Here is a 25,768-nt window from a genome sequence, read left to right as displayed (position 1 = left end):
ACTTGGGTGCCCCTTCCCGCATACTATACCACCTTACACGGTGACACAGAGGAAGGTGCAGATGACTTTGAAGAGGAGGTGATGGATGACCAAGTTCTTGACCCGGATTGGCATCCATTGGTGGAGGAAGGTGGCGCTGGCAAAAGTTCAGATAAGGAGAAGGATCCGCAGCAGGCATTGACATTGCAGATTGTAGCGTGAATTATATAAAAAATGCCTATTTTGAGTCCATATTGAAATTACTGTATATTGAAATATAGGAACCTGAAATGTCAGCATTTGAAGGCCTCATGTCCAGTTCTTGAAAACCAGGGTTCATGAGGTCAGACCCACAATGGCTATTGAGATGCAGCCTTAGTGTTGAGTATACTAAAAGACAATGCTTGTTGAAACAGTATGTTTACTCTTGATTACTGGAAAGAATTAACCTTTGTGTACGCTGTTGACTTACTTGAATTTTAAGAGCAGTGAATGGTGTGAGTATATTGACAAGGCATCACCTGATATTTGTGTCTTAAAGCATATGGGGGTCAAAAAAAGTGGACCGGGCATATAGACAATTGCACATTATTGTACATAAGGCCATAGAAATATGGCCGGGGAAGCCTAATGTAGAACCAGGAATATAGTTGGCGATCTGAAACCCATTATAGTGTATACAATCTTAAAGATCTCTTTGACTGTAGTCTGAAATATATATATTTTGTGCTAGGGTTCTGATCATAGTATATTGTTGGAAAGAAACTTTGTTCTGGTTTATACCCCGGTGTATGATTTACTCTTATCATATGTAAATATTAGGACAGGAGTAAATAGTCCGAAGAGGCAAGTTTTGTTTGATGTTATTTATTCATGATAGCTGGCCACTGTCATGTGATTGGAACATCAGACAACTAACTTGTGTATTTTCATGTTTACACAAATTTACAGTGGGGCAAAAAAGTATTTAGTCAGTCAGCAATAGTGCAAGTTCCACCACTTAAAAAGATGAGAGGCGTCTGGAATTTACATCATAGGTAGACCTCAACTATGGGAGACAAACTGAGAAAAAAAAATCCAGAAAATCACATTGTCTGTTTTTTTTTTCATTTTATTTGCATATTATGGTGGAAAATAAGTATTTGGTCAGAAACAAGCAATCAAGATTTCTGGCTCTCACAGACCTGTAACTTCTTCTTTAAGAGTCTCCTCTTTCCTCCACTCATTACCTGTAGTAATGGCACCTGTTTAAACTTGTTATCAGTATAAAAAGACACCTGTGCACACCCTGAAACAGTCTGACTCCAAACTCCACTATGGTGAAGACCAAAGAGCTGTCAAAGGACACCAGAAACAAAATTGTAGCCCTGCACTAGGCTGGGAAGACTGAATCTGCAATAGCCAACCAGCTTGGAGTGAAGAAATCAACTGTGGGAGCAATAATTAGAAAATGGAAGACATACAAGACCACTGATAATCTCCCTCGATCTGGTGCTCCACGCAAAATCCCACCCCGTGGGGTCAGAATGATCACAAGAACGGTGAGCAAAAATCCCAGAACCACGCGGGGGGACCTAGTGAATGAACTGCAGAGAGCTGGGACCAATGTAACAAGGCCTACCATAAGTAACACACTACGCCACCATGGACTCAGATCCTGCAGTGCCAGACGTGTCCCACTGCTTAAGCCTGTACATGTCCGGGCCCGTCTGAAGTTTGCTAGAGAGCATTTGGATGATCCAGAGGAGTTTTGGGAGAATGTCCTATGGTCTGATGAAACCAAACTGGAACTGTTTGGTAGAAACACAACTTGTCGTGTTTGGAGGAAAAAGAATACTGAGTTGCATCCATCAAACACCATACCTACTGTAAAGCATGGAGGTGGAAACATCATGCTTTGGGGCTGTTTCTCTGCAAAGGGGCCAGGACGACTGATCCGGGGACATGAAAGAATGAATGGGGCCATGTATCGTGAGATTTTGAGTGCAAACCTCCTTCCATCAGCAAGGGCATTGAAGATGAAACGTGGCTGGGTCTTTCAACATGACAATGATCCAAAGCACACCGCCAGGGCAACGAAGGAGTGGCTTCGTAAGAAGCATTTCAAGGTCCTGGAGTGGCCTAGCCAGTCTCCAGATCTCAACCCTTTAGAAAACCTTTGGAGGGAGTTGAAAGTCCGTGTTGCCAAGCGAAAAGCCAAAAACATCACTGCTCTAGAGGAGATCTGCATGGAGGAATGGGCCAACATACCAACAACAGTGTGTGGCAACCTTGTGAAGACTTACAGAAAACGTTTGACCTCTGTCATTGCCAACAAAGGATATATCACAAAGTATTGAGATGAAATTTTGTTTCTGACCAAATACTTATTTTCCACCATAATATGCAAATAAAATGAAAAAAAAACAGACAATGTGATTTTCTGGATTTTTTTTTCTCAGTTTGTCTCCCATAGTTGAGGTCTACCTATGATGTAAATTACAGACGCCTCTCATCTTTTTAAGTGGTGGAACTTGCACTATTGCTGACTGACTAAATACTTTTTTGCCCCACTGTATATTGTGTAAACCTTTGTTTAAAGCGTATAAAAGCTGGTGAAGCAGTCACTGAAAACAGAAGCTTTTGTGGACCTGTGTAAGGGGACGCTCTTCGCAGTGTAGATCCTAGGAAGCATTCTCTGTCTTCGCTGACCGCTTCTCCAGCTGAAGTATTTCCGGACAGATGATGTAAATGCTCCTAGTGAAGACTCTTTCTCTTATTCTTTCTGATGTGAGTATATGTACCAAAACCTTTGTAGTTTGAATATATAAGTATACGCAATATCATACTATTTTCTATTTCCCGTAATTGCTATATCATTATCATATATTCCATTAATTTGGTGTTTTATCATTTAAATTAATCATTGTATAACAAAATTGTGTCATATCCAAGTGGTGCCTTCTTTAAAGCCGTATCCGAACCTTATTGCTAAACAGTTGGCAATACACAGCTGCGGATATCAGGCAGGCCCGTAGCTGTCGAAAAACGTTGACCAAAACTAATAGAGTTGCAGGACAGCTTGGCCAGACAACTTAGCACAGCGTGCAAGGCCAGAAAATGTATACCATAGTAGGAAGAGTGCAGTGTGGCACTTCTTTGTCCAAAATTCTACTGACGAGGCAAAGGTTACCTATAAGAAGTGCGGAAGGACCTTTAGCCGAGGTAAACAACTCAGAAATTTGAATACCAGTTGCATGCTTTAATCAACATGCGCTTGCAAGCGTGGACGGACTACAAAACCTCAGGTAGCACAAGTGCACCTGCTCCAACTGAAGATAGCCAGCAACGCTCCGTCGCTTCCCCCACTGCAAGGCCACCGTTAAGCACATCACCAGCACTAAATGTTGAGGTATCGTCACAAGGCCAAAGCACTCAGGGAATCACAATGGTTTTGCAACACAACACTGAATCTAGGCCATCACCACCAATACCATCACCAACCCCCTCTCACTCCGTCCGGTCCACCGCTACTTGCCCCATATGCAGCTCTCCAGGCCAGCTCACCCTACCAGACACTCTCAGTAGGACTACATTGCCAAAGTAATCTCATTAGAGATGATGCCCTACCGTTTGGTTGAAAATGAAGCTTTCTGCAAGCTCATGGCCTACGCAGTCCCACGCTATGACCTACCCAGTTGGCACTTCTTTTCTTGAAAAGCCATCCCAGCCCTCCTCCTGCATGTGAAAGACGGCATTGTCCATGCACTCAAGCAATCATTGAGTGGAAAGGTGCACCTCACAACAGATGCATGGTCCAGTAGGCATGGCCAGGGCCATTACGTGTCCATCACTGCGCACTGGGTTAATGTGGATGCAGGCTCTACAGGGGACAGCGGAGGTGGAACAGTGCTGCCTAGCCCACGGTATAGGAAACAGTTGGCTGTAGGCTTTCGACCCTCCTCCTCCATATCGAAAGCTCGTCCACAGAGCGCAGTCGCACAAGCACTCCATCCGCTGCTGGCAGTGTTGCACACGAGGTGTCCCACGAACTGCTGGTGGTAAGCGTCAGCAGGTTGTGTTAAAGATGATGTCTTTGGGCGACAACAGACACACCGCGGGGGTACTGGCCGACTACTTGCAGTGACAAACTGAGTCTTGGCTGGGCAGTCTACATCTTGAGCCAGGTAAGGTAGTCAGTGATAATGGCCGTAATTTTGTGGCAGCCATAGCCCTTGCAAAACTCACACACCTACCTTGCCTGGCTCACACTTTGAACCTGGTGGTGCAGTGCTTCCTTAATAATTATCCGGAGTTAACATCCCTTCTCCATAAGGTGCGAAGACTGTGCTCGCACGTCTGTCGCTCACCCATACACTCCAGTTGTATGCAGAAGCTGCAGCGATTGCTCCACCTCCCCAAGGATACATGGGCAGGCAGTTTGAGGGAAGATATGGAATTGTCGGGCGTGCTGTGGTCAAAGCTGAAAGACCTCTGTAAAGTCCTTCAGTGTTTTTAGGAATGCACACGGCTGGTAAGCGCAGACGACGCCATCATAACCATGAGCATCCCACTTATGCGTCTGCTCATGCAAAGTTTGAAGCACATTAAGGATCTGGCATCTGCAGCGGAGGAGGAACAGGAGGAGGGAAGCCTTGCTAACAGTCAGCCATTGTCTGGTCAGGGAACTGTCCTGGACGAGGTGGAGGAAGAAGAGGAGGATGAGGGGGATGATTATTTTGGGCAGGAGGATGCTTCTCAGGGGGCAAGAGAATATGTTGGCTTTCCAAGGTCAGGTACAGGGTTTGTGCTTGACTGTAGGGATGTGGATTTGCCAGAAAGTGCTCCTCCACCCAGCAGTGGCAGTGCATTATTGACACCTGGAACATTGGCACACATGTGCGATTATGCCTTGCGGATCCTAAAAAGGGACCCCCCGCATTGCCAAGATGATGAAGGATGACGACTACTGGCTGGCCAGCATCCTCGATCCATGCTACAAAGGCAAATTACACAACATCAAGCCACAGGAGAACCTAGAGATAATATTGGCTAACAAATAAGCAACTCTGGTAAACTGTTTGAGGCTTTCACAGCACACAGCAGCGGGGCTGGTTCTCCCACGAGCCGTAGTGGGCACAATGGAAGGTGTTCGTGGTGCACACAGCCGAAGTGGCGTTGGAGACATGGTTTTCATGACCATGTTGTGGACTGATTCCTCAAGTACCGCTCACACGACTGCTAATACTGCATTGATTAAAAGTGACAAGAGACAGCAGTTGTCAACTATGGTTACAAACTACTTCTCCCATATCGATGTTCTCCCTCACAGGTCATTCCCATTTGACTATTGGGCCTCTAAACTGGACACAGGAGCTCGCTTGCCCTGCTGCTATTGTGTTATCTGAAAGAGTTCAGTGCTGCTGGATCAATCCTGACAGAAAAAAGGACCCGTCTGTCAACCCAAAATGTTGACGATCTAACCTTCATTAAAATGAACCATGCATGGGTTTCAAAGGATTTTGTCCCACCTTACCTTGATGACACATAGGTTGCCAGAAAACTGCCTCGCTTTTGTCCTTCTCTTCCTCGGACTTTCCCAATTCCGCCATTTGCAGCTGCTGAATGTCCAGCCTACACATCAACATATGCCATTTTTTTAACCTCCCTAACTGGGCTGCCCACCCCCCCAAGGGCTGGGGTCAACACCTGGCGCACCCGGGCAAGTGCCGTAGTTCTGAAAAGGTGGATGGGCCCACTGATGGCCAACGGCACTGGCATAGGGCGCCTCATAGTACAATACAGTGTCTCTGTCGGTGGGGGGGCCCACTCAACATCAGACGCACCAGCGTACTATGAGGGGCCCTGTGCCAGTATCGTCGCCAACGAGTGTGCCCCCCTGCTTGGTCATGGCCACAGCACTTGCAAGTTGCAATACTTACCTCTCCCTGCTCCACCGCTGTGTAGTCTGGCCAGTTAAATCCTTCACAGGGACAGTCACTAGAAATTTGGTGTATTGATCGGTGATGGTTAAGATGTAGCTATGGCCTGTCCTGCTGGCCTCTACCTTCAGATGATCAATGGCTACCATTTCTAATGGACTTCAACTTACAAGCGGATGCAGTGGTGCTTTATGATCACCTTTCACAGTTGTGATAGTCACAGATGTGTGACAATCCTGCCATCATTTTTCAATGTCTCCTCTCATGGCAATCCAATAGAATCGCCTACGGCCTGTGGCTTCTGTCTTTTGCACTCCAAAATGACCAGACACATCATGTTAGGCAGTGAGGACCATGTCTACATCTCGCTCTGTGATCACAATTTGATGGAGACGAGTAACGGTGATGTGATCCGAGCTACTGCGATAAAGCAATCCTTTCTTCACAAAGAACCGTTTTCGCTGTCTCCACAGACACAGTAATTGAGGGTCTGCAACATCTACCGGGAGTGTTGTGAGCTTATCTGTTCATTCATCTTTTGTGTCCGAGGATCTCCCACTTCTGGTGAAGGAAGGTAGTGAGGATGATTACCAAAGACCTGATCAGGTGGATGGTGACTGGGTAACGGGAACTTCTGACTGGATATAAGGCAGCCGACGCCCTTCTGAGTTGCTGGTGATTTCTCTGCTGGATTCTTGGAGACCAGTCTGATTCCTGCTTCCCAAAGATAAGTTTTTAGTTTTGGTTTTGTTTACCTTGTTTTTTGGAGTTCAGCCATCCCCGGCCGGGGGTGTGCTGGATTCTTTTTCCTTGATCAGTGTTCTCTTTTGCTCTGCTTCCAGAATATTCTGAGTGCTGATATAGGGTTTGAAGTCTAGTGACTTCAGGGTCCTTTTTGCTTATCAGTTGTGTTGGTAATATTTTTAGCAGGGTTTTCTCGGATTGCAGACAGCAGCTTTTCTATCCTGTCCTTTTTAATTAGCTTGGGCCCCATCGTTTGCTCAACCTATCTTTCTATCTGTGTTAGTGTTTTCATCTTGCTTCACCGTCATTATATGTTGGGGGCTGCCTATTGCTTTGGGGTCTGCTCTGGGGCAGTCAGTTTTTCCCTTTTCTCTCTTTAGGCTTATGTAGATCTCCGGCTGTGATGAGGTATCTAGGATCACCGTAGGAACACTCCACGGCTACTGCTAGTTGTGTGATAGGATTAGGGGTCTGCAATCCGCTAGTTTCCAACCTCTGTTTTTCTGGGCTGAACTTGTGTTTTGTTTTTTCCTCCTCGGTGACTCAGTCATAACACGGGAGGTTTTCCCGCGATGAGTAATTCCCAAATTTCTGCTAACACTCGACTTTCCGTCTGTACTTGTATCCATGTAGTTTCCAGTAGCGGAGAGTCTGGACTGGCTTACTGAGATTGAAATATATAGGAAGATTTAAAAGTACCACAACACTGTATACTGGTGTACGCTTCGAATATCTTTCCCTTTTTTCTACTTTTTAAATTCTGGTGTAATACATACTGAGCCTGTGAGTGTCTGTGTCTGACTCCGGAAGTATAGACGGAAATTTACAATTACCCCTAGACTGGATACACCTGGTATGTGCTGATACAGTACCTTTTGTTCAAATTTTTTTATTACGGTATCATCCATAGTGAGTGAGCGTGTGTGGTTTACGCCTTCTATATATACGGTGAATCGGATACCAATTTTTACCCTATACTCGATACAGCTTGTATCTTGTTATACAGTACCTTTGTTCGACATTTAGTATTACGGTCAAATCCATAATGAGTGAGCGTCTGAGAGTGACTACGGGACTATGTATATGGAGATTTCAATTGTACCCTATAATATATATACTTGCTGTCTTGTTATCCAGTAACTTTTTTGCAACATTTTTTATTATGGTCAAACCCAGACTGGGTGAGCATCTGAGGGTGACTCCGGAAATATATACCGAGATTTCAAATTTGACCAACACTGTTCACAGCTGTACGCTTCTGATACAGTAACCTTTTTTGCTATTTAGATTCTGGTGTAATCCATATTGAGCCTGTGAACGTCTGTCTGTTACTCCGGAAATATATTTGGAGATTTAAGATTACCCCAACACTGTATACAGCTGTACGCTTGTGTTACATTAACCATTTACAGCTTTTCATATTGTGTAATCCATACTTGGCCTGAGAGCGTTTGTGTCTGCCTCCTGAAATATATACGAGATTTACTGTTATCCCTAGACTATATAGAGCTGTACGCTTTGATACAGTACCATATATCTGCTGGTATTTTGGGTCCATTTTCCAAAACATGAGGAAGTATGGTGGAAGAGGACGCGGGCGTGGGTGGCCACCTGGTACTGATGGTGGTGGTGGTGCATCTGCTGGTAGTGCCGAAAACACAATAGCAGCTAAGGCAGGAGGTGTTGAGCCTGCGTCATGGTGTAGCTCCAGAAGGCCTGTAACTTGGCTCCCTTTTCTGGGAGTAGGTAGACTGATTTTAAAGCCGGAGCATCAGGAACTGTTTTTGGCTTACATTGCTGAAACAGCCTCCAGCTCTATTGCCTCCTCTTCTGAAGTTTCAAAAAATGCAAGCACTGAGTCATCAGTGCAGGCTTCTTGTCAGGAGCAACCCCTTGTGTCTTTCACCCACACCAAAAGTGAAGGATGTGGCAGCACACACTTCAGATTACTCCATTGAGCTCTTTTCACATACCATGCCTGGGTTAATTAAAAATGGGGCCCATCATATACTGGAGCATTCCAAAAGGGGGACATCAGACACTGGAGCAGCATTTACGGGGCCCATTATACACTGGAGCATTAGAAATGGAGCCCATTCTATATGGAGCATTAATAGGGCCCATCATACACTGGAGCATCATCCATGAGGCCTATCATATACTGGAGCATTACAAATGGTGGATATCAGACACTGGAGCTATTATTATGAAGTAAATTAAGGTTGACAAGCTTCAGTAATAAGAATTGATGTTTTTGGCATTGAAATGGGCACTGTAGGTGTGTTTACTGTCCTCCACTCCCTGTCGACTTTGCTTCCCCATTGACTTGCATTGGGTTTCGTATTTCAGTCGGCCTCCGACTTTTCCCTATAGTCGGCCGATTTCGTTCGACCCGACTTTTGCGAAAGTCTGGTTTCATGAAACCCAACTCGACCCTAAAAAAGGCAAACTCGCTCATCTCTATCAGCCAGTGAAGTGTACAGTGGAGTTCTGGTGGGGTGGATTCGTAGGGGCAGAATGGGCCAACCGATCGAGGCAGTTGGAGGCCAAATATAGTTTTCTTATGGACATTCCAACAGCGTCCAGAGACAAGGACTTGGGCCAGGTACCATGGAGTGGGCTTGGTTTTCTGACATGACAAGGCCGGTGGACATGGAACTACATGAAGGCAAGTGGTCGGCCCTGGGTGCACTGCTGGAGTGGACAGTGAATCGCTGAGGCTGATGGAGTCAGCAGACTTGGGGTAGTCCAAACCAAATGGGTGATAAGACAGATGAGGAGTTGTACTAAAAAGGGAGGAAGTGCGAATTGCTGTGTCCAATCCCACTCGTGCCCACCTGATGAACTTGGATTGTTTAGTAAAAGTTTGACTGTTACTAAGGACTTGGTGTTTCATGCATTGTATGCAGCCGCTCCTGAGGACGGAAGCCTGGAAACAGAGGAGGCCTACCAGTATGATTCAACCCACACCCCACTGGGAGTGGAACACCCCTTGTCTGAAAAGTGCCAGAGCGCAATCGGACAGCAGCTCAGTTGCAGCTACCACTCTCGGCTACTTTACAGGACCTAAAGATGAGCCTTCAATGTTAAATTCCTTGACAACCAATTGAAGCAGAATTTTTTGATACCAGGTCGTAGTCCCTGAGGTGTTTTATAATGATCCAGGGACTGACGTCAGGGGAGAAATTAAGTTACAAAATAGATACACCCTATTGGCCAGTGCATAATGACATTTATACATTTTTTTCAAGAAATACACTGTCACAAGCACTTCGGAGGTGACAGGCTATCATCCTGCATCAGGCCACAGAAGGTCTGAGCGTCTGTCCATACAGACTGCTTCCTGAACCATCTGCCTCTAGGACCCAGCGTCGACCTCCTCCTGCCCTAGGGGGTCTCCAAATCCCTTCCTTAGTGTTTGGGTCCTCTTTCCCATTTCCCTTTGTTACATTTGGTTTTCCCTCACCACGCGTGACATATACTGTATGGTTTAGCAACATGTGTTTGTAATGGGCTATTACTGAGTGGTTGCTGTTCCTACAATTGCCATAACTTCCTCTTTCCATCATTGTTGGTGTTTTAACAAAAAGGAGAGGAAATTTTTGTGGTCAAACGCAGAGGAAGCTCAAATTGAGTGGGTTTATTCTTATTCCATGGTCAATGAAGACCATTTTAAAACAGTTATATAGGTTTACTTCCAGATTGGCTTTGGGTCAAGGATTGAAGTCGAAAGGTCTCATTGCCCTTTGTGGTTGAGTATTTAAGATACTTAAGATATGATAAGAGGTTTATAATATTTGAATTCTCTATTTATAACAATGTTTTTGTTTCTTGAAGATAAACAGCATGAAGCTGACGAACTCTGGGCTGCACTTGGACATCGACAACACAAAACTAAGAGTGGATGGTTTAAAAGCAAAGTGAGTGTCCATTATCTTCTCAGCCTTTTTCTCAAGTGCATCTGTTACATCTATGGTCTTGTGCTATATGGTCTGCACTCTCAGACTTGGGGATAATGAATAGTTTTCTTGGTTATTGTTCTTGTTTTAATTATTTTTTCTAATTAATGTTGATTACTGACTTTTATTACATTGATCAGACATGAGCTAATATTCTCATATGTAGACATTACGTCATCTTTACATGGCAAACAATCAATATTACAGAATCCCATAAATGGGATTGGAAAGTTTAAAACACACAGACTTCCAGCTCTGTGCTTAAAATGGCATAGCATCACTATGGATCCTAGCTTGTTTGTGGTAAAATAGGAAGCGGCTGTCTGGCCTTGGGGTAAAATTCTGCAGTCACTCTATATGACTACAGACTTGTGAATCCTCACAGAGCACCCACTGAGGATTCTCCGGTGATGGCTCCAGGAGTGCGTAGGGCCGTGATCAGAATTATGCAGTTTGCATACGTATGGTCATATGCTGACTAGACATGTGCAGCATTGCTTAAACCAAGTGAAGTGGGCGAGGCTGGACATGTCTAGTCGAAATGCGGCCTGAAGTAGGATGATTGCTCGCACCCAGCGCCAGATAGCACACCTGCAGATTTGAACTCCAAGGACGGACAACCCCTTTAGGAAATGACTACATGACCTACATGATCTCACTGCAAACATAATCTGTTGTAACCTATAACCCTGGAGATATATAGTTATGCATGGGAGCTGTATACACAGAATGGTACAATAATGGTCATTGGTCAATTTTTAATGTATTGTTCATCATATTTAATGAAGACTTTTGAATACAATAAATATTTCCAGTGGGTGTTTTAGCTTTCAGTTGCTTTTTTGATCAAATCATCAGGTATGATGCTGAACTGGCCACACGTTTGACTATAGAAGCCGATATGAAAAAATTAAGGACAACCGGTGATGATCTGGACATGCAGAAACGTTGTCTGGAAGCAGAGGTGCAGATCTTAAGTAATGAGCTAGAACACCTAAGGAAAGACCACACAGAGGTACTGTAAGCTACACCTCATATCGGCATTTATTTCTACCTTTTACATCCCACAATTTGTAACAGATGGAAGGGCCATATTTATAGTTCTGTCCATCCTAAGTCTCCTGGCTTCTGAAAAAAATAAATCCGTAGAATGTTATTTTATGTTGCAAATCGGTTGCAGATTTTCTTCATCAAATTCAGTGAATAATTCAAAATCTGTAACAAATTCTATTCATTATAGATTTTTTGCGGATTAAATGTGGATCATCAACAAAGTATGAAGCTCATCAATAAACACTATGCAAAGTTTAAATTAAAAAAAAAAATGAGGCATGCAGTGGCCATAAACCAGAGTCAATCATCTGGAAGATTGAGCTTGTGGGGCATATCTTATGGATATGCCATAAAGGTTTATGATTTTATGGTAGGAATGCTCCTTCAATAGTCTTTGATATCCTCTTCGAATGACTTTATATACACAATCGGTCTTACACACTGAGGACTCATTCAAACATCCGTTTTTTGTGCACGAGTGCTATCTGTGGTTCTAAATGGGGCCTTTCACAAGTGTGTAATTTTTCACTGAATGAACCAGATATTTCCTAAAAATTGCCAATTTCACCCAAGTGCTGGATCAAAATCACCAATGCAAGTGTCTGCGAAAAAAAATTGGACCACACTCTGATGCCATTCAAGTGTTGTCCATTTTCACCAGACTGCTAGATAGGCGAAGGTAAAGATACAATTTTTTTGGTTTGTTGCTATTCCGAGAAACTCATTACTCAGACCAAAAGCTAAAAGTAAAAACTGACACATTGACGAAACTCTGACCTCTGACAAAAAAACACACTGGTGAAACTCGAACCAGTGTGTCTGACTGAGCCCTAAGTGGAATAAAATATGCAAATGTTTAGATAATTTTATTAATTTTACATTTGCCTTCTTTCAATTAAGACCTAATTAATAAATCCATTTTTGTTGTTTTACATACTAGAAAAAAGAATCAGTTTTGATCATTTTTTATTGATCTGGATTTAATCCGTTTTTTTGGTCCATGCTTACCATAAGTGTGGCATCTGGTTTTTTTTTAAATAAAAGTTTTAAAGCATCACCTACCCATTACGTTATAAAAAATATTAATAATAATAGTAATATTAAAAAAATGGATAGCACTAGGATTCTACATGGTTGACATCTGTGTGCTCCCTGTTTTTTCCCACAAACTCATTGAGATTTTTATCAGCAAATCAACCTATCCCCAAAAATTGGACTTGTGAATTATGCTCATAGGCTCTAATGGGTACTGTGGAGAAATGGGGTCAGTGGGTGCTCTCGTCCGCTGGCCTGGCTGCCTTTAGCAAGACTGCAAGGACCAGGGCTCATATCACTGAACGCCCGCTCTATCTCCTCGTGGGCAATACACTACACAGACAACAAAGGGTTAGGGTAAAACAGTGTGGTAATACTTTATTGAACCACAACACTGAATAGCAAACAGAACAATCCCAGCAATTACCCTAAGATAATGCACATTACAGGTTCTCACCCTTCCACTGTCTTGCCGGGATAATGGTAGATGTTATGTCCGAGATCCCAGGATCACTACTGCACCTGTGATATACACACAGAGAAGAGATAACAACAAGCGTAGGAAGGTGACAGTCCATACTGTCCATACAAGGTCCAAAGCCAGTTGACAGGCGAGAATCACCACCTGGATTAGCCGACCATCTCCATGGAACCAGGCAACCAGCAGGTCCCAAAACCTGGCTTCCTCCAAATATATCCATGGTTCAGAGATGGTCACTGGATCAGATCTGTGTCCTTCCAAACGAAGCTGAAAACCCTTTGGTTGTTTCCTTTAGAATCATAGATCCGTGTCCCTCTTGACAGTGCCATGATGAATTGGCTGCAGTCCTCTCATCCGTTGAGTGTTTTGCAGAATGTCCGACAGGTACCTCTGTGTGATGAGATCTGCTCTCCCTGTCTCTTGAGTCTTTTTATACCTGGGGCATGTGATCTATTTTTAGATTTACCTAGTGTCCTTCAGTCCACCCTCACAGCCTTTCCCTATCTACCTTGGAAGTCAACAAACTGGTTATAGAATGCAATACACAATAAGCATATGAGCACACAATAGACAAAGATAAACACACACTATGTTCAAGTCACTATTACAAACTTACACAGTAAGTTAAATGGTATGCAAGTCTGTCTTCTTGACCCACCAGAGAGAGACACTTAAATCCACAAGCCAATATACAGATAAAAAGTTAATTCTTCTTGGTTTGCAAAAAAATAGTCATCTGGGTAATTATACTCTGGTGTCTTCACAGGTACATGTTTTAGCCATGAAAAACATACATAAGGCTGGTTTCACATTTGCGTTTTTTAGCGCTGGAAAAAAACGCTAACCTGCGCATGCGTTTTTTCCCCTATCTTTAACATGGGTGCGCATACTTGCGCGCTTGTAAGCGCATGTATGCGATTTTCATGCGCTGCGTTTTTTTGGGGTGTGCGATTGGATTTTCCAGACGCATCATGTTGCATTTTTTGGCCCTGCAAAAAAGCGCATGCGCACATATGCGCACGTTTTGCGCTAAAAAGGGCCATTATAGCCTATGGATGCGCATATGTGCGCACTGGCATGCTCATGTAAGCGTTTTTTTGCATATGCGTTTTTTTTTTTTAACCATGGAATTTAGGGGTTTGAGTTAGAGTTAGGGTTAGTTAAGGGGGTTTAGGGTTAGGGTTAGGGTTGGGTTTTGGGTCAGGGTTAGGGTTTAGTATGGTTTGGTTAAGGGTTAGGGTCAGGGTTAGGGTCAGGATTAGGGTTAAGTATGGTTTTGTTAAGGGTTAGGGTCAGGGTTAGGGTTAGGGTCAGGGTTAGGGTCAGGGTTAGGGTTAAGTATGGTTTTGTTAAGGATTAGGGTCAGGGTTAGGGTCAGGATTAGGGTTAAGTATGGTTTTGTTAAGGGTTAGGGTCAGGGTTAGGGTTCGTTAGGGTTTAGGGTTTGGGTTAGGGTTAAGTATGATTTGGTTAAGGGTTAGGGTCAGGGTTAGGGTCAGGATTAGGGTTAAGTATGGTTTTGTTAAGGGTTAGGGTCAGGGTTAGGGTCAGGGTTAGGGTTAGGGTTAGGGTTAAGTATGGTTTTGTTAAGGATTAGGGTCAGGGTTAGGGTCAGGATTAGGGTTAAGTATGGTTTTGTTAAGGGTTAGGGTCAGGGTTAGGGTTAGGGTCAGGGTTAAGTATGGTTTTGTTAAGGATTAGGGTCAGGGTTAGGGTCAGGATTAGGGTTAAGTATGGTTTTGTTAAGGGTTAGGGTCAGGGTTAGGGTTAGGGTTAGGGTCAGGGTTAGGGTCAGGGTTAGGGTTAGTTAGGGTTTAGGGTTTGGGTTAGGGTTAAGTATGATTTGGTTAAGGGTTAGGGTCAGGGTTAGGGTTAGGGTCAGGGTTAGGGTTAGGGTTAGTAAAGTCATGGTTTGGGTAGTGTGAGGGGCCACCTAAAAATGTTGGAAAAAAACGCAAACGCGGTAAAAACGCGCTAAAAACGCATACAAACGCATAAAAACGTTGCGTTTTTTTCATGCATGCTCATAAAAATGCTTGAAAAAAACGCAGCAGTTGTATGCTTATGTATGCGTTTTTTCAATGCGTTTTTTTGCGGGAAAAACGCGCTGCAAAAAAAAGCAAGTGTGAAACTAGCCTAAAACATGTATGAGAAATGTGAATGTGTAAATGGGACCGAAGAGTGAATATACCACAAACCTTGTAGTTTCTAAGATGCGTTTGGAGAGATGACGTTTGGTAGTTGCTTCTTCCTATATTGGTACTGGTTTGCAAAAACTAGTTCAGGACTCCCTTATCCAGAGCAACTGCATTGTTAGCAAACAAGGGGGTGTGCTAGTTGCTCAAGAGTTCTGACAAACAGGCCATAGAGGGGAAAGACTAGACTTTTGAGGCAAAACGCTGCATCAATATGAGAGTTCTTCTTTACCCTGAGACACGCTCACTTCTACAAAGTGTATGCCAATCATTACAATGTATTGTCTTGAATTTTGTAAAGGGTTCATAATGTATCAGCGTTTTCTATTCTTCTACAATAGTAAATGAGACATGATGTTGTTTTTCCTCAATTCTCTTGTGAAAAATTTGTTTTTAATTTGGAAAGATTGACAGAAATAGACATACATGGTCCAACACGTTTTCCTGGAAATGGATTTTTTATGCCTTGGACCAGTTCACTGTCATTTCTGGAATGACCAGTCTGGCCAGGTATTCTGATCTGCTCTCATGTTCTGCTTTGAATGCCTAGAAGACTATAAAATCACGTGACAAAAATGTAATCCCTTTAGGAACGAGAACATCTTCTTCAGCAAAAATTGAGGCGTCAAGTTAATGTTAAGGTCGAGACATTGGAGGCAACACAGCTCACCAATGATCTGGATAAACTGAGACAACAGTATAAAGAAATAGCAGATCATCACCAGAGGACTTATGGAGCTTGGCTTGACCAAAAGGTAAGAGAAATTATGGTAACGTTAAAAGGAATTCCCAGGTTTAGAAACCCCACTTTTGAATACACTTTTTACAATATTCGTAGTTAAGAAAGAGTGTCCCTCTTCTGTTAGCTTGAGTGTGTGAATAAAAATCATCTTTCACTTTGAAAGACTCGGCTACTCTATTAGTTTGATTCGAGTATCATCTGAGTGTGATCCGATTCTCTTAAATGTAAGAATCATAAAACAGGTGCAGAGAAAACGGAGAACTTAATTTCTCCATCTTCTCCATGGTCTCTGTGCGCGTACATTGGACTGCACTCAGATAACATTCTAGTGCAGTCCGATGTTTCACCCACACCCATAGACTAGTACAGGTGCGCGTGATTTGATTATCATATGCACTTGAATGGATTGTTTTCTCATGCCGAATCTACATGAAAAAAAAAATCGCATATCTAAACTTCCCGATAGTATAACTTTGGTCCAAGTGCTATAAGATAAAACATCAGGTTAGATAATGCAGTGCAGTGTATAAGTACTACGTGTATTATCAATGTAAAAACAAAAACAAAACCCTCGCAAAAACAACACACATTTGCTATTGCCGTATTTTTAATGACCTGCACTATAAAACTATCTTACTGTTTGTTGTTCATGGTGAATGCAGTAAAAATACAACACAAACTATGCAAATAATTCTATTTTTGATCATCTTGCCTCACAAAGAAATTAAATAAAAAGTGCTGAAAAAATTATTGGTATTTCAAAGTGGTTCCCCAAAGCAACAAGCCTCATACAGCTCTGTACTCAGAAAATTGATGAAGTTAGGGTTCTCACAATTTGATGACCAACAAAAAAAAATTTTTCCTTAGTGATTTTCTTGTGTAAAAGTAGTAAAACCTAAAAAAACCTGTTTGAATTGAGTATCAAACAGTATGTTAATTATGGTATACTGCATGGTGAACTCCATAAACAAATACATTTAAAAACAATTTCAGATTTTTTTTGTTTTTCGTTCATGCCACCTACATAAAATTGAATTTAAAGGTGATCTAAAAAGTCCTATTTACTCCAAAATAGTGTCATTGAAAATTGCAGCTTGTTCCATTGTTCCAGAAAAGATTATTTTTTAAAACATAATTTTTTATGTGGGAAAAGTGAATAACATAAAAACCCTATATATGTGTGCTATTGCCGTGATTGTAGAATAAAGATAATATGACAATTATACCCAACAGTAAACATGGTTTAAAAAAAAGCCTAATTTGTTTGTTCATTTTGCCTCCCAAAGAGTGTAATAAAAAGTGGTCAGGAAATGCATGTACCAATAAAAATTACGGTTTGTCACTCAAAAAAATGCCCTAGCACAGCTAAGCTGACGTATGAGTGTAAAACTTACGCCTCTCAGAATATGGTGAACCAAAAACAAGTGGTTTCTTTATGTGTGTATCTACATAAAACTATATAAGTTTGGCATCGCCATTAGGGATGAGTGAACCCGAACTCTAAAGTTCGGGGTTCATACCGGTTACCTGGTGTTCAGTGCCGAACTCCGAACACAGACTTTTTTTTTTTACTGGAAGTCCATTTTATTATTTGGGTTCGGTGCTAAATAAAGTTTATTGAAAGGCTGCAGCACATGCAATCAAAAAGCTTTTAGGCTGTGGGCAAACCCGGAGCCATCACAGCCATGTCATATTTGTACTGACCTACAGAATAAAGTTAATAGTTTATCTGTGCAGCATGACTAATGGCATAAAATTAAAAATGCAAAAACCAGTAGTAGAATTGCTGTTTTTTTTATATTTCTTCCCATAAACAGTTAATAAGCAATTTGTACACTATAATGATTTCACTGACAAATACAAATCATCTTGGAATAGGATCAAACCCTCATATGACTATTTCGCCAAAAAAAAAAAAAAAAGTTATGGCTTATAAACAGTAGAAAAGAATGTTCTGGCATAAAAGCCAAAACTGGCTGTGACATGAAGGGGTTAATACATCAGCTTACAGCTGATGGTGATATATGAGGCAAGGGTTCTCTTTTTTTGATATTTCGCCCATTGACCTTACAAAACTACATTCACAATCCTTACACAATCTGCTTGCAATCTGGTTGATTAATTTGTTATATTTCGGTTTCTGTTCCTCTTGAAGAATTGGAAAACCACCCGTCAAAATATTCAACCAAACGATTCTCTTGTGAAGTACAGAAGACAATTATCCATGTTGAGAAGTACTGTCCAGGAACTGGCAATTGAGCATGAAGTTCTTCTAAGCTTGGTGAGATGCCTACAAAAGTTATGAAGGAGAACTGAAACCAGTGTTATCCACTACACAAAGCAGAGTAAAATTTATTGTGTGACTGTTTTTCTCTACTCTGAAATATTAACAAATTATTGTACTAAAAGCTTAAATGATAGACTAAGCTCTACTGCAAATAATTAAGGTTCTTTAGTGAGTATTAAAGGGAACCTGTGTGTAAGATTTTTCCCTTGAAAACTCAACATATTGTAGGATAGGGCAGGGGACCACATTTCCAAGGAAACCTATTCCATTGTAATCCGGCACTTCCTTACAACAAAACTTACAATTTATCAATGTGCAAATAATGACTGCAAGTGCACTGATTGGAGTATCAGTGCACTTGCAGTACTTGGTTTGTTTTCTCTTCTCCCAGGTGGCTTCGCCATTGCTTCTAATTTGACAAAAGAGAGCAGAAGTGTTGTCACATAACAGAGCATCTGTCTCCTTTATCAATCAAACGGAGGGGGCTAAATGCTGGAATTTTTGGGGGATGTCTATAGCATGAGCATAATCAGGAAAATGGGGGTCCATCAGCTACAGAAACCAACTAGTTAGTTATGACTATGGATGGTGGAAGGAGCAAGACAGACCAAGAAAGTAAACAAAAGTAACATGGCAGAGAATTGATTCCAAGCATTGTATGCCCTGAGCTCACATGCTGATAAAGATGGTTATGACATAGTAAGACCCTATTCCAAGTTTACCAATGGAACACCAAGTTAATCAATGGGGTAAGATTGGTTATGAGGTTCCACATAATGTACTGAATACTGAATTTCAGTAGCAGTAAGTGTTGATTTTGACTTCAGAAGTAAGAGCCTAGTGCAGAATTAGTTGGGCTTGATTGAGCAGTGTCTTTTTTAACCTTATTAACTATGTAACTTATGGAATTATCTTTTCATTTGCAATATATGCCATTCCTGCTATAACAGTGTTTTGTAAGATCCAAAGGCATTTAAAATGTTTGAGAAGTTGAATGAGGTAGCATCTTCCTAAAGTTCAGACTACGACGCTTTGCTATCATTTCACACCACTCCACTGAAACTGCCCTAACTAAGGTCACCAATGACCTACTAGCTGTCAAGGCCAAGCGACACTACTCTGTGCTCCTCCTCCTGGACCTGTCCTCTGCCTTTGACATAGTGGACCATACCCTATTACTACAGACCCTCTCATTTCTTGGTATCACAGAGTTGGCCCTATTTTGGATTGCGTCATACCTAACAGACTGGACATTCAGCATCTCCCACTCGCACACCACCTCCTCACCGCGTGCCCTATCTGTCAGAGTCCCGCAAAGTTCAGTCCTAGGGCCCCTGCTCTTCTCCATTTACACCTTTGGCCTCGGACAGCTCATAGAATCTCATGGCTTTCAGTATCACCTCTATGCTGATGACACACAGATTTACATCTCTGGATCAGATATCACCTCCCTACTAAACAGAATCCCTCAATGTCTGTCAGCTATTTCATCCTTCTTCTCCGCTAAATTTCTAAAACTTAGTATGGACAAAACAGAATTCATCATCCTTCCCCCATCTCATGTGACCCCCCCCAAACAGACCTATCCATTAAAGTAAACAGCTGCCCACTCTCTCCAGTCCCACAAGCTTGCTGCCTCGGGGTTATCCTTGACACTGATCTCTCTTTCAAACTACATATCCAAGCCCTTTCCACTTCCTGATGACTTCAACTCAAAAATATTTCACGGATCCGTACATTCCTCAACCAAGAATCTGCAAAAACCCTAGTCCATGCCCTCATCATCTCCCGCCTTGACTACTGCAACATCCTGCTCTGTGGCCTCCCCTATAACACTCTCGCACCCCTCCAATCTATTCTAAAATCTGCTGCCCGACTAATCCATCTGTCCCTCCGCTATTCCCCAGCCTCTCCCCTCTGTCAATCCCTGCACTGGCTTCCCATTACCCAAAGACTCCAGTTCAAAACCCTAACCATGACATACAAAGCTATCCACAGCCTGAGTCCTCCATACATCTGTGACCTCGTCTCCCAGTACTTACCTGGACGAAACCTCCAATCCTCACAATATCTCCTTCTGTACTCCCCTCTTATCTCCCCTTCCCACAATCGCATACAAGATTTATCCCACGCATCCCCCCTACTCTGGAACTCTCTACCACAACATATCAGACTCTCGCCTACCATAGAAAAAAAACCTGAAGACCTACCTCTTCTGACAAGCCTACAACCTGCAGTAACCACCGATCCACCAAACCGCTACTGTACTTGTATGTATTATGTATACCCCTCCTCATATGTAAAGCGCCATGGAATAAATGGCGCTATAATAATAATAATTTCCCTTTATTTTTATTGTAGACCTCTGCTCAGGAGGGAGTGCTGCATGAGACTATATCTGGCTATGAAAACCAGCTGCAGAATATAAAGGAAACTGTGGCAAAGAAAGAAGATGAGTTGTCTAAGCTGAAAACTGAAGCGGATAGATTAGCATCTGACAGTAGGTTATTGTGCTACCTGAAAGATCTCCTTGAAATGGAAATACGGACGTATTCTTTGCTCATGGATGACGGGGAAAACAGGTAGGACAATGGTAAAAGTCAAATTTAAGAATTTAAATGTGCCTGCATTTTTTTTTTTTTAACTGTAGCCTATCTGGTGTGATGTTTCATAACACTAAGTACTGCAGTCAATTGGACTCATACATGATTCAGAGCTACATATAATGTGAACATTACCATGGTCTGAATAAACCTGAATGTTTCCGAGAAACTTCCTGGATGCTGAGCCATTTATTTTTTTTTATTGCGGCTGCCTTGTCCCTGGGCTTCTGTACACAAGAGGAACTCTGATAATAAGAATGGTGATCAGCTTTGTTACATCTGCTTTGTTTTGAAAATGTATGATATTGTACTGCTCAGCGTGCAGGAAATTCATATCGCCTACAGCAGTATTTCTCGACTCCAGTCCCCAAGACCCACCAACAGGTCAAGTTTTCAGTATTTCCTTTCCTTATATTATATCCCACAGGATGTATCATCTTTAGAATGGGGACCCAAAGTACCATGACTGAACTGAGCGGTGGCACTGGGGGAAGTTGAAACCTTTTTCAGTGTTTAGACCTTCTGAAAATACTTATTTTCCCCACTGTATATGTGTGCTTGTGTATGTTTATATGTGTATTATCTCTATATCTATTTCTATCTATATATGAAATATATTTATGCTTTCGTCAACCTCCCCCCTCCGCGTGTGTCTAGGGGCTCAGTTGTGCTTTAGGAGAAATACACTTTTTACTATCTTTTGTAAGAACAATGATGACCTCATTCAAGTTGTGATTTTTCTATTTTTTTTACCTTGATTTGTTTTTTTATTTTCTCTAACATCTTGTGTACTTTTTTTTTTTTCCATGGAGGATAAAAGACGTACTCCATGAGCAACGTTATGACATTACAAACAACAGGCAAAGTAAGTTTTTATTGTGTTATTTTCAAAACAATGATAGGCTGTGCATAGAATCAGATGAAAAAAGTAGTTATGTGAAATGTTTCACTTTTTATATAATTTGTTGATAGATTATAGAAATTAAGAACATTATAGGTAACCTGTGGAAATGTAACAAAACATGAGGTGCATTAGAAGTACTAAAAATGACCCAATTATTACCCAAAACCTTTGGCTTAAAGGGATTGTTCATTAAAGGACAATCCTCTCTCAACCGCTTCGAGATCACCCACTGTACATAAATGTGGGCTCTCTGCAGCGCCAACATTTATTAGCGGTTGGTGGCTTCCCAGCACTCAGGACCCCCAGGTGACATCATAGGGACCTGATTGGATCAGGTCCCAATGACGTTAACCCTGTGCTATCTTCTAGATGCCGTGATTGCGGCAATTAGAAGATAGCAGAGGGAGACCACTACTGTACTCAGCTCTTCAACGCTCCCCGTGATGAGATCTGATCACATCATGGGGAATCCAGCATTGTCCTGGCAGCCGGACAAGTGATGACTTCTGGGTCTGCCACCTTCTGTGGCTTGTTAGACTCAGCCTGCAGCTGAGTCTAAGAGCTCATTCTCACATGCAATGAAATTGGACTAAAGCAATCCAAATAAAAAATCAGATTGTATTCAGACCATTGTTGTTCTATCATTATGTGTTCATCTGCATTTTTTTCCAGCTCGGATTGGATCACGATCTGACTGGAAAAAAATTGCCAAATGCTGCGACTGTAATGGGAAATCGGATTGCATCCTGCAATAGAAGTCAATGGATGGGAGAAAAAAAATCACACCGCACTCGGACCATGCGAGTGCTGTCCAATTTTTACTCACCGATCACATTTGAAAAGCTGGCAATTTATGTGCTGCGTACAGTAAAATTACAGAGTGGAGGGATAGAATAGAAACATACACATAGAATACATAGATCGATAGATGTCAGTGACACACACATATGTATATGTACATATATTACATAGCTAGAAGAAAAGCCGGCAATTCATCTGCTGTGTACTGTAAAATCACTGCAGTAGCCGACAGGATAGAAGAGATGGATTACATACAGTAAATACAAATAGAATAGGTAGATATATAGATGTCAGTGACATATACAATTAGTACAGTGTGTGTGCTGCTTAATCTACATATATTTAATTAATAAAAGATTATTTTTCTGAAAAAAAAATGGCATGGGCTCCCGCGTTATTTTATTGACCAGCAGAGGGAAAGCCGATGGCTGGAGACAGATGTTTATAGCCTGGAAAGGAGCTTTCCAGGCTATTAATATCAGCTCACAGCTGGCTATTAAAATGGGGACCCCCCAAAAAAATGATGTGGGGTCCATCTATAATTAATAACCAACAAAGGCTATGTAGACAGCTGTGGGCTGATATTAATAGCTTAGGAAGGGGCCATGGATACTGCCCCCCAGGCTAAAAACCTCACCTCTCAGCCGCCCCAGAAAAGGTGCATCTCCCTGTAGCAGTGGCAAGTGGGGTGATAGTTGGGGGGGTTGATGTCACCTATGTTTTGTCAGGTGACATCAAGCCCCGAGGTAAGAAATGGAGAGGCGTCAATAAGACGCCCCCATTACTAAATCCATAGTCACATTGTATGAAAACACAGACATCCAGAAAAAAGTCATTTAATTGAAAGAATAACACAGACTTCTTTAATAATCTTAATTAAACCATACTTATGACATCACCCATTCCACGATACCCTCGTCATCTGTAAAAGAGTTAAAAAAAAAAAAAAGCAACAATATTCTTCACCTTTCTGCAGATGCTGCTAATCCATTTGTCTCATGGCGAGTCTCGCTCTGCTACATCTTGGTGGCAGGCTGCATGGTTGCATGATGCGACCGTACAGCCTGTCATCCAGCAGACACTGAGCGCCTTGTGCTCATTGTCTCTCTGTGAACTCTTATAATTTATCTGAGGGCACCGTGAGCATGAGAACGTTCTCCTGCTCGCAGACAGGTCATGCAAGTTCACAGCCAATGAACTCCTTCACCTATGTGACGTCGGCGCAAGTGCCATGGGAAAATTTCTCATGGCACTCGTGCTGACGTCAGAAATTAATTTTTCTTCACTGCCCAATCGTATAAAATTCTGTTACCCACTTGTGGTGTCAATATGATCACTGCACCCCTAGATGAACTCATTGAGAGGTGCAGTTTGTAAAATGGGATTTCTGCTGTTCTGGCACCTCAAGAGCACCAATGTGATATGGCCCCCTCAAACCAGTGCAGCAAAATCTTCACTGTAATATGGCGCTCCTTACCTTTTGAGCTTTGCACTGTGCCTCAAAGTAGTTTTCGACCACTTATTGGGTATTGAAGTACTCAGGAGAATTTGCATAACAAATTGTACTGTTTGTTTTCAACCATTACCCCTTTTTAAAATGGCAAACTTGGAGTCAAATCAACATTTTAGTGGAAAAAATAGTAATATGTAATTTACTCAGCCCAATTTTATACAAGCTTGTGAAGCGCCTGAGGGTTAAACATACTCACTACTCCCCTAGATGAATTCCTTTGGAGGTGTAGTTTACAAAATGGGATCACCTGTGGGGGTTTCTGCTGTTTTGGCATTTCAGGGGCTTTTCAAATGTGACATGGTAACGGCAACCTATTGCAGCCCAAATAGCGCTAATTTCCTTTCCAGCTCTACCATGCGCCCAAGCAGTCGTGTTCAACAAATATGAGGTACCTACATACTTTGGAAAAATTGCACAACAAATTTTGGCATCCCTTTTCTCCTGTTACCATTGTGAAAATTAAAAAAATGGTTCTGAAACAACATTTTTGTTGAAAAAAAACAATGTGTCTTTAAATTTTCATGGCTCAACGTTATAAAAATTCTGTGAAGGTCCTGATGTTTTCAAGGTGCTCACCACACATCTAGATAAAGTCCTTGAGGGGTACTTTTCAAAATTGGGTCATTTGTGGGGGGTTTCTACTGTTTAGGCACCTCAAGGGCTCTTCAAACGTGACATGGCGTCAGCTATTGATTCAAGTAAATTTTGCATTACAAAAGTCAAATGGCGCTCCTTCCTTTCATAGCCATGCTGTGTGTCCAAACAGTAGTTTTCCTCCACATATGTGGTATTGGCGTACTCAGGAGAAATTGCACTACAAATTTTATGGTGCTTTTTGTGAAAATTAACATTTGGCGCTGAAGTAACATTTTGTGAGAAACTTACATTTTCATTATGATTTAAAAAGAGAAAACACAGTAGTTTGTCAATAAATGGCTTCACCCAACCACTAACCATGAGTGGAGAAAGTTTGGTGTTATCAGTCATATTCTCTGACAAAAGGCCAAAAAAGCAACAATTCTGCCGGGGTATGTAAACTTTTGAGCATAATTGTATACATAGAAGAGAGCAATAGGTTAAAAAATAATAAATATTAAATACTCATCTTTCCTAAGCCAGACATAGCACTAACACTGGTTGTACGAGCCAGTCTTTGGATCTTCTCACACTGAGGCCTATGACAGGCTTCACATCATCTTGCAGGGGTGTTGGATGTCACTGATTGTGTAGGATCAATCAAAGGCCTCAGTACCAGAATATCTGAAGACTGGCATTTAGGGTACAAGGTGTTGCGGTTTTGATGAGGGACAGGCATAGGACAGGTGAGAATGTTTTTTATTTTGTAATCCCTTCCTATTTTTCTGCATTCTTGTGAATAAAGGCTTGAAAATTTCAGACTTGCCAGAATTATTTTTAAAATGTTCCAACTTATTTATTTTTTTATGAATTGACTTTCTCATCTTTATTGGTGTATCTACTTTTAAAGTTCATGTGGCCTGACACATAAAATTATCATTTTAATACCAGGGTTATGTAGCCATTCTGAGATGA

At 41.9% G+C, this 25,768-nt stretch overlaps 1 protein-coding gene and 1 long non-coding RNA gene across 5 annotated transcripts in view; one reads left to right on the top strand and one right to left on the bottom strand.

The window, feature by feature from the left end:
• LOC141086533 (keratin, type I cytoskeletal 13-like) overlaps nt 1-25,768 on the top strand; it is a 116,414-nt gene that overhangs the window by 54,158 nt on the left and 36,488 nt on the right. For 2 of the 3 annotated variants that reach the window (XM_073572671.1, XM_073572672.1), the window contains exons 2-7: nt 10,482-10,564; nt 11,462-11,618; nt 15,958-16,122; nt 18,265-18,390; nt 20,758-20,978; nt 21,812-21,864. In XM_073572671.1, the coding sequence (XP_073428772.1) occupies nt 10,482-10,564; nt 11,462-11,618; nt 15,958-16,122; nt 18,265-18,390; nt 20,758-20,978; nt 21,812-21,864 (805 nt within the window). The remainder of the gene's footprint in view (nt 1-10,481; nt 10,565-11,461; nt 11,619-15,957; nt 16,123-18,264; nt 18,391-20,757; nt 20,979-21,811; nt 21,865-25,768) is intronic. The other variant, XM_073572673.1, reaches the window with a different exon arrangement.
• Nucleotides 18,265-25,768, bottom strand: part of LOC141086534 (uncharacterized) — a 284,209-nt gene continuing 276,705 nt past the window's right edge. For both annotated transcript variants that reach the window (XR_012231603.1, XR_012231604.1), the window contains exon 3: nt 18,265-18,399. This is a non-coding gene — a long non-coding RNA (uncharacterized lncRNA). The remainder of the gene's footprint in view (nt 18,400-25,768) is intronic.

Source organism: Dendrobates tinctorius, unplaced genomic scaffold, assembly GCF_039654945.1.
Source record: "Dendrobates tinctorius isolate UK_male_01 unplaced genomic scaffold, ASM3965494v1 ptg000032l, whole genome shotgun sequence".
NCBI classification, from domain to species: Eukaryota; Metazoa; Chordata; class Amphibia; order Anura; family Dendrobatidae; genus Dendrobates; species Dendrobates tinctorius.
Note: the sequence above shows the minus strand (reverse complement) of the source record. Positions and strands in the feature narration are given on the sequence as shown.